This window comes from Neolamprologus brichardi, chromosome 3 (assembly GCF_056152115.1).
Source record: "Neolamprologus brichardi isolate AB-2024 chromosome 3, ASM5615211v1, whole genome shotgun sequence".
NCBI lineage: Eukaryota > Metazoa > Chordata > Actinopteri > Cichliformes > Cichlidae > Neolamprologus > Neolamprologus brichardi.
Window position 1 is genome coordinate 20,147,786 of NC_142106.1, and position 9,088 is coordinate 20,156,873.

Consider the following 9,088-nt stretch of genomic DNA (forward strand, 5'->3'; position numbering starts at 1 on the left):
AGAAGACAGGTTCATGTTTGATCCCTGACCATTATATGTACTTGTGTAGTTTCTAAATGAGGCTTTACATTTTAGAAGCTGAGAAGTTCAGTGGTCCATTGATGTGTGAAAATAATATTGCACTGATTCAAACTGTACTTACATTTATATACCTTACATCAATATAAATCTGAATTTGTTCTTATGGCTGATAATCATGTGAGTTTAAATGATACTACTCTTCATATTCAGCATGTTTGAAATCTGTCATCAGTCTGGTTAAGCTGGGCATACACTATGTGATTTATTAATTTTTTATTTTTTTTTAAAATTTCAGTTGTGTTATTCTGCTCAAACTATACGACTGAATCACAGGGTTTAGAAGTTCGTAGGTCATAATGCAGGGTCTCACACTATACGGCCCTGATGCGACCTGAGTGCTCACACTGTGCGTCCATAACATGAAGCCTATAACACAAAATCTGTCTCAGCACAGTGTAGTCCATCACCAGTGTTCGGTCCTCCAGCACCAGCTGGACTTGTTAAAACAGCAGAACACAGCATCCATCAGACAAGTGACTCAGAATGAGTTGGACAATGCTGCGGTCGAGGTACTGCAACTACATGACTTGGATGTGTGTGAAAAAGTACTCTGGAAATCTTCAGAGATACCTGACTCTTGAACGATGGGGGGAATATGAAAAGACTGTAGTGACTTAAATGTGCCTGATGGAGTTAGTCAGGATGCAGCTGTGCCTCGAGCTGATGACAGCACCATAGAAACGGATGTGTTAGTGGAGGTTTGGACACACATCTGCTTTAATTTGTTTTGCTATTAAAAGATGACAGAATGTTTTATTTGTACTAATAGTTGTTAATAAATAGATTTTGCTGAATCAAATTATGTTCTGATATTGTTTTTTGTATCATCGTTACATAACATCAATATCCACACTGTACACATGCAGCTATAGTGATGACAGACAGAAACAGGGTGTATGTTGTTAACAAAATGACAAACCAAAGCATCATTACCAAGAAGATCAGTCCCATAAACATTAATCAGGTGTCTATAAGATACACCTTTTTGTATCTGGGACAAAAAAAAAGCACAATTTTGTCTGCAGGTTGTTGAGAAATCACTCTGAACCTGTCTTCCAGAAAACAACATGGATGTGCAGTTTTTCACTAGAACATGTTTTTATCTCAGATGTAAATTTATCCAATGAATCGTTGAAACTGTGAAAAAAACAAACAAACAAACAAAAAAGTTCTTTGTGTTTAGTGATACAAAACACAACCCAGTGTTCCCAGGTAAGGTAGAGAGGTCTGTGTTCACAACGCTAATGTGTGGAAATGTATCAATAGTGTGTGTTAGGAGCTGATAACAAGCAAATACAGCCAGGAAATGAGTTTCCTTGATAACTGTTCTTTTATCAGTGCAGGGGAGGGGTGGAGCAGTGGGTTCAAGGTGTGGTGTCAGGAGAGGCACCTGACAGCAAGCATGTGCACTGCTTAGTTTTTTGTGTGTGAAGATGTGTTAACACTTACAGTCTGTGTCTCATACACAGCAAATTCAAAAGTGTTAAATGTTTTGGTGTTAGTAGTCTTAGAGTTAATTTTACTCTAAGTAGAGTCACATTCTTTTAATGTAACTCTGAGGTGTAAAATGATAGTAGTTAAAATCGAGTGTTTAAAATGAGTGTTTCTATTTCAAATCTATAGGTGTTACAATGGAAACATTAACTCTTGACCTCTTAACTCTGAACTCCTACAGGGGCTATGACACCAATAGAGTAAATTCACAGACTCCGCCCCCAGCACGGCTCCAATCGAAGCTGAAGTGAAGCCATTTCAGAACATTTTGCTCTACATATTTGAGCTGTTTGCCATGCTTGGTAAGTCATTTTTTCAAAGATTGTTTCAATTATTATTATTAGCTTTTACTTCTGTGGCTCTTTGGAGTTGAGACAAAGTTGTGTTAAAGGCATTAGCCATGTTGCTCGGTGATAGCATAATATTCTGTTTTAGCTAGCTGAAAGGTATTGTTTGCGGGCAAATACCACAGCCTTGAAAAAAAGCTTGCATGTGAATTTTTAGTCAATTTTTTGGTCAAATACACCTAAAACAATGTCTAGAATGTGAAATGTTGGTATAATGGTGCTACTTGAAGCCTGAAAACGATCTCCCATAAAACGAGCAAACAGCAGTAGCAGACGTCCTGACTGGGTTCTACGTTAGCACTTAGATTCCTCCAGAGTTTTGTGCACACGGTTTAGGTAAAAATGAAAAAGGTTGAGGTTTTACATTTAGTTCAGTATTACCTGTTGCCTGTGTCCTTGTCTTTTGGGAAAATACTTTACACAAGTAATGGCTCAAAAATTATTCCTTTTTTTTACTGTGCTGCAATTGATTTGTGCCATTAATTAGTGTCAACAAATTTTTATTCAATCTCCACATAGGATATGCTTGTGAAGATGGAATATGGGGGAGAGCAGAAGTGCGTTGAAGTTCCACAAAGTGATGAATGAAGGACATGAATATTGTATTGAAGAAATAAGTGATGAGAATGCTGTTATTTACATTTACTAGCTCACCCATTTCAGACCTTTTGATAAACACAATTCTAATGAAAGTGAGAACATGTACACTGTTACATCTTTCAGAAAATGTTTTGAAATTGTGGTGCACAGTTCAGAATAAATGTTTTTCAAAAACCATTGCGTCTTTTTAGTAAATGTTTATTTCCAAAAGAAATTTCTACAAGTTCAGAACAGTAAAATTCCCGCTTTTTAGTTTTAGAAGATAACTCTTACGTAGTTAAACTAAAATACTCTTTGAGAGTTAATATATAAACTCTTAACACCAAGTGTTAAATTATCAACTCCAGACAGATTTGGTGTTTAACACTAAATCAGAGTTAACGTACCAACTCTCCAAAAAGAGTCAAATTAACACTCTCTGGTGTGGACCCATATAGACACTTTAATAGTGTTGAAATCAAATCTGACAGTGTTAATTTGGACATGCTGGATTTGCTGTGTGGTAGAACAATGGGATGTAGGGATTAGAACTTCAGGTGCCATGACATGTGCTGCAGTCACTACGCAGTCAATTATGCACTGATGCTTACTTGGTCTGAAATCAGATTTAAGAATCAGTACATCAATTCATTTTCCCACATCACATTTACTGGTTGCCCACAAGTGCTCAAGAATATCACACAATTCCTATAAAGTCTGGCAAAGTTCCACCTGCTAAATACACAGAGAATTTTTTTTAGAAGCTGCACAGTTCATACAACACTAATGTTCACCATTAACACTTCAATGTTTAATCACTGGAATTTGAGTTTCTTCTTCAGGCCTGTACTGTTGCACTCATTTTGATCACAGAACCAATTATTTCACTTGGCTCTGGGTGCAAGCTTCTACCATGCATCAGAAACAGGAACCTCAGTCTTTTGGAGTCTCCACTCTAACAGACTCTACTACATTATATTCACTTAGTTTAGTCATCTTTCCGTGATCTAATAACAATCAACTAATTTGCATATCAGTTCATAACCCACTTGTTGACAGGACAACAGAAATGCATGTTCAAAATATTATCACAAAAGAGAATTTTCTTCATACAATAAATCACTTGTGATGCTCAATCAGCAGAAAGCATCTCCGAATTTACAATACTGACAACTACATTTATTGTCTGATCAGTGGTTGGTCATACCAGTCTCTTTTACAAAACTTAACCTGTTGTCCTGCAACCTGGAGAATTAACTGTCAGCAGTGGATAAACTCAACATTTGATAACAAGTGTCTGTTAAATTTTCCCTGCTTGAACATCAGTGAGAGATATGGGCATATTCATGAGTGTAGTCTTCATTGTGTGTGTGTGTTAGTAGGCTTGCATGTGTGCATTGGAGCTGCGGATTCAACAGGGCCTGTCTCCGCCCCAGCTCCCGTTTCTCCCCCAAAAAGGCATTTCCTTGAAAGCTACCTTTCTCTCATGTCTCTCTGTTTGTGTGTGTGTAAAAAAAATTTTTTTAACCTTTTGTTGCAATGCTTCGGACACTTTCTCAACCTCCACAAGTCAGTTGGCCTCATTTTTCATCCCAATTTTCACGTGCTCTCACAGTAACAACAACAGCCTTCATTTTTCCCTCCATGCTCTCTTTCCACTTCTCACTGCTGCTATCTGCCTCTCCCACATCTGTGGCATGCCAGAGGCCCAGTGGGCTGTTCTTCTTCAGCTTTACCTCATTTTTTAGTCTCTTCCTTTGCCATTTCAACTCTCAGTATGGCAAATGTCACTCAGAGAGTCTTCCCAAGTCCATTCACACACAGTGATGTCGCTGGTGAACCTCCCACCTTGTGATTGGGAGTGCATGCTTCCACCTGCCATAGTATTTGTACATGCTGCTGAACCCTTTAAGGTTTAGGGCAGTGCTGCTGTCTGTTCACCTGGTGTTGATTCTTGAAGTCGACGCCGTTGCTCTTGAACTGCATTTTGCCTTCAGGGAGAGACTGATTGTCCTCAGAGAGAGTTTCTTTTTGAGGATAAGATGTACATGGAGGTGAAGCTGTGAAATATTCAGCCAAAGCACGGGTTGGGTGTGGTTCCAATTATGTTAATCTACCATTTTGCTCCGGCCGCTGTGCTCATGGAGGAGGTTGATCAGGTTCCGTGGACATCTGCAACTGACGCACTAAGACATTAATTTAATACCATTTTCCTCACTACTTATTAACACTTTCATTCTCCGATTCAGTAAAAACACTACTTTTCCCACATTTCAACACACCTCTTCTCTTCATTCATCCCACACACATCAGTTGATTTAACTCTTTTCTTTGTCGACATCTCTCCTTTTCTCACACAACTATCTTTCAACATCTTTCTTAAAAATCATACCATAAAAATTTTGTTTTCACCCAGATCACCTAGAGGAAAGCCCCCCATGGCTCCACTAGATGTTTTGCTGAACTCAGCTTCCATTGTACAAACAAGCACATCCACTGTCTGGCCTTTCTGCCTCTTTTCACTGGTGCAAAAGTGCTAAAATACCATACACTATGCCCAGCACTTTGAGCTTCTAAGATCCTGGAATTACTAACACAACAAGGAGCAATTTCTCTCCACCTTTTGCAATAATAAGGAACCGAGGCTTTTCCTGTCGATCTGGTTAAAAACCCTCCCCAAATCAAAACAGCTCACAGTTCCAGATTATTTGCAGTCCCTCTCTTGGTTTGTTAAAGATTCCTGCATGTGTGAATCGCTGAACATCGCTGAAGCACACCTTCTTTTTTGAAAACAATTTTACCTCAGGATGGCCAATCACTGCGTGCCCGTGATTCAGCTAAACTTAACCGAGGAATCCTGTTCGACAACACCAAATTGTTATGGAAATGTTAACAATAACCTGCAACACACCCAGTGAGCATTTTGAAATGGTTTAATAACATATTGCAATATGGAGAGAAACATCCCAGCCAAAACCCTAGGGCGATCTCTGAATTGTGGCCGCCGCCCTTACATCTTATATACCCAGAGACAGACAAAGACATTCGACGGAAGATCATATATCCCTATAACTTCAGTCCAGCTCATCCTTGACCCCCTCTCACTCTAAGAAAAGTTACAACCACCTGAGAAAGTCATATTACTATTACTAATGTGATATGATTAAAATATATAATTAATACATCAGAAAAGAAATCTGCCACCACACTATAAAAGCAAACAAAATTAAATAAAAGATCACAGTATTGCTCTCAAACCGCTCCTCTTTATGGAATGAAGCACAGCCCGATAACCCTCCCTCTTCTTCCAACTCATAAACTCTCTGTCCACGTTTCCTTGTTCCCTCTCCTTCAGATCTTCACTTTGAAGATGGGTGTAACCAACATGTGGTGACAAGTAAGAGCTGACAGGCTCCATTCACTGCAGAAATACAGGTTGTTGAGATCAGAGCTCAGACTAATTTTTGTTATAAGGAAGAGAAACTCACACAGTCACTGACACTGAGAGGAGAAATGGCGCAGAAAGGAGTTCAGCTGGACCGAGAAACCTTCTCTTGTTCCATCTGTTTGGATCTACTGAAGGATCCGGTGACTACAACCTGTGGACACAGCTACTGCATGAACTGTATTAAAGGTTTCTGGGATGAAGAGGACAGGAAGGGAATCCACAGCTGCCCTCAGTGCAGGAAGACTTTCACACCGAGGCCTGTCCTGGAGAAAAACATCATGTTAGCAAATTTAGTGGAGCAGCTGAAGAAGACTGGACACCAAGCTGCTCCAGCTGATCACTGCTATGCTGGACCTGAAGATGTAGCCTGTGATGTCTGCACTGGGAGGAAACTGAAAGCCATCAAGTCCTGTTTATCTTGTCCAGCCTCTTACTGTGAGAAACACCTCCAACCTCACTATGATGCAGCTCCATTAAAGAAACACAAGCTGGTGGCCCCCTCCAAGAAGCTCCAGGAGAACATCTGCTCTCTTCATAAAGGCCATGAAACAGTCCCAGCTGCAGCAGAAAGGACTGAGAAGCAGAAGGAGCTCGAGGTGAGACGACTAAACATCCAGCACAGAATCCAGGAGCGAGAGAAAGATGTGAAGCTGCTTCAACAGGAGGTGGAGGCCATCAATGGCTCTGCTGATAAATCAGTGGAGGACAGTGAGAAGATGTTCACTGAGCTGATCCGTCTCCTCCAGAAAAGAAGCTCTGATGTGAAGCAGCAGGTCAGATCCCAGCAGGAAACTGAAGTGAGTCGAGTCAAAGAGCTTCAGGAGAAGCTGGAGCAGGAGATCGCTGAGCTGAAGAGGAAAGACGGCGAGCTGGAGCAGCTCTCACACACAGAGGATCACAACCAGTTTCTACACAACTACCCCTCACTGTCAGCACTCAGTGAGTCTACACACTCATCCAGCATCAATATTCGTCCTCTGAGCTACTTTGAGGATGTGACAGCAGCTGTGTCAGAGACCAGAGATAAACTACAGGACATTCTGAGAGAGGAATGGACAAACATCTCACTGACAGTCACTGAAGTGGATGTTTTACTGTCACCACCAGAGCCAAAGACCAGAGCTGGATTCTTAAAATATTCACGTGAAATCACACTGGATCCAAACACAGCAAACACACATCTGTTATTATCTGAGGGGAACAGAAAAACAACAAGAATTAATCAATCACAGTCTTATTCTGATCATCCAGACAGATTCACTGAGTATTCTCAGGTCCTGAGTAGAGAGAGTCTGACTGGACGTTGTTACTGGGAGGTGGAGTGGAGAGGGGGTGGAGTTGATGCAGCAGTTGCATACAAGACTATCAGCAGAGCAGGAGAGTCAGATGAATGTGGATTTGGATTCAATGACAACTCTTGGGCATTATATTGTGACACAAACAGTTTTCAATTCTTTCACAACAAAGTCCAAACTGTCCTCTCAGGTCCTCAGTCCTCCAGAGTAGGAGTGTACCTGGATCACAGAGCAGGTATTCTGTCTTTCTACAGCGTCTCTGAAACCATGACTCTCCTCCACAGAGTCCAGACCACATTCACTCAGCCGCTCTATGCTGGACTTTATCTTTATGGACTTGGATCCACTGCAGAGTTGATTAAAGTCAAATAGAGAAGACAGGTTCATGTTGATCTCTGACCATTATATGTACTTGTGTAGTTTCTAAATGAGGCTTTACATTTTAGAAGCTGAGAAGTTCAGTGGTCCATTGATGTGTGAAAATAATATTGCACTGATTCAAACTGTACTTACATTTATATACTGTTACAGCCCTAGCTGGGCCTCCTGATACTGCCCGTGTGTGGGCGTGGTGTTTTTCTCCGCCTCCTCCTCTCTTGCTCTTCTCTCTCCCCAGGACATAGCCGCTGCTCATTGGACTCATTTACCACCTGGGCCCAGTCAGCAATTACCTCTCTGAGGTCATATAAGCTGGGGATGAGCTGTGAGTAGTGTGTGGTTTCTCTGGTGTTCCCATATTGGGTGTTGAAGTTGTTGGGAGAGATCCTATAGTGTGGAAGCAGTGCAGTGTAACTGCTTCACGTGAGTAGTGTGGGCTTGTGGGCCTCGGCAGCAGTAAAGCTAGCTGCTGCTAGTGATAGGGTGAGCTTGTGGGGCCCTGGAAGTGCCTCCTCGTGGTGTGGAGTTTTTGTTTGGTTGTTGTGTTCTTTGTTGTTGCAACCTTTTTTCCTTTTTCCAAGTGTTATTGGTAAAACGGTGTTGCCGGCTCTTTATGTTAAGATTATCTATAATAAAGACTATTTTATTTACTAAAAACACCTGTCTGTTTTTCTTTCATTCTGTTCTGGACTCATTTGTTACTGATCCCCTCCCTCGCATGCCTAGACCCCTTCGGGGGGACGTAACATATACCTTACATCAATATAAATCTGAATTTGTTGTTATGGCTGATAATCATGTGAGTTTAAATGATACTACTCTTCATATTCAGCATGTTTGAAATCTGTCATCAGTCTAGTTAGTGGTTTTATTCTGTAGTTGCTGTAGTGGGTTGTCAAATGCAACAATATATTGGAGCTGCAGTGATTCATCAGTTAGTCAATGATTAGAGAATTGATTGTTTTATCATTATTTTAGTCACCTGTGCATCGAGCTGATGACAGCACCATGCAAAAGGATCTGGAGGAGGTTTGGACACTGCTTTAATGTTTTTTTGCTATTAAAAGATAACAGAATGAACGTTTTATTTATACTAATAGTTGTTAATAAATAGGTTTTGCTCAATCAAATTATGTTCTCATATTGTTTTATCATCATTGTTACATAACATTAATATCGACATTGTACACATGCAGTTATAGTGATGACAGACAGTGTAATTTGTGGCTCAGCTGCAGGGGAGGGGTTGAGCAGTGGGTTCAGGGTGTGGTTTCAGGGAAGCCTGGTTGTTCCACCCAACAAGTATCATCTAATCATACCTTCTCTGTTTCAATAAGTGAATCAAAAACAATGAAACAAATGAGATTCATGGTATAATCCAGAGGATTTCTGAAACAGGTTTGCAGCCTTAAGTTTCCAGTTTGAAATAATGACACATTCTCTGAATGTCCTTCATCAGCTTCCAG

At 40.6% G+C, this 9,088-nt stretch overlaps 1 protein-coding gene across 3 annotated transcripts; it reads left to right on the plus strand.

Annotated features, from left to right (window-relative positions):
* Nucleotides 1-6,014: 6,014 nt before the first annotated feature.
* On the plus strand, nt 6,015-7,616 carry LOC148103808 (tripartite motif-containing protein 16-like). 3 transcript variants are annotated; one of them, XM_087833541.1, is made up of 2 exons: nt 6,015-6,363; nt 6,469-7,616. In XM_087833541.1, exons 1-2 carry the CDS (start codon nt 6,015-6,017, stop codon nt 7,614-7,616), a joined length of 1,497 nt encoding a protein of 498 aa, XP_087689667.1. The 3 variants fall into 3 exon arrangements, with proteins under 3 accessions (XP_087689667.1, XP_087689673.1, XP_087689664.1); XM_087833547.1 differs by having other exon boundaries at nt 6,015-6,049; nt 6,185-7,616; XM_087833538.1 differs by having other exon boundaries at nt 6,015-7,616.
* Nucleotides 7,617-9,088: the final 1,472 nt, after the last annotated feature.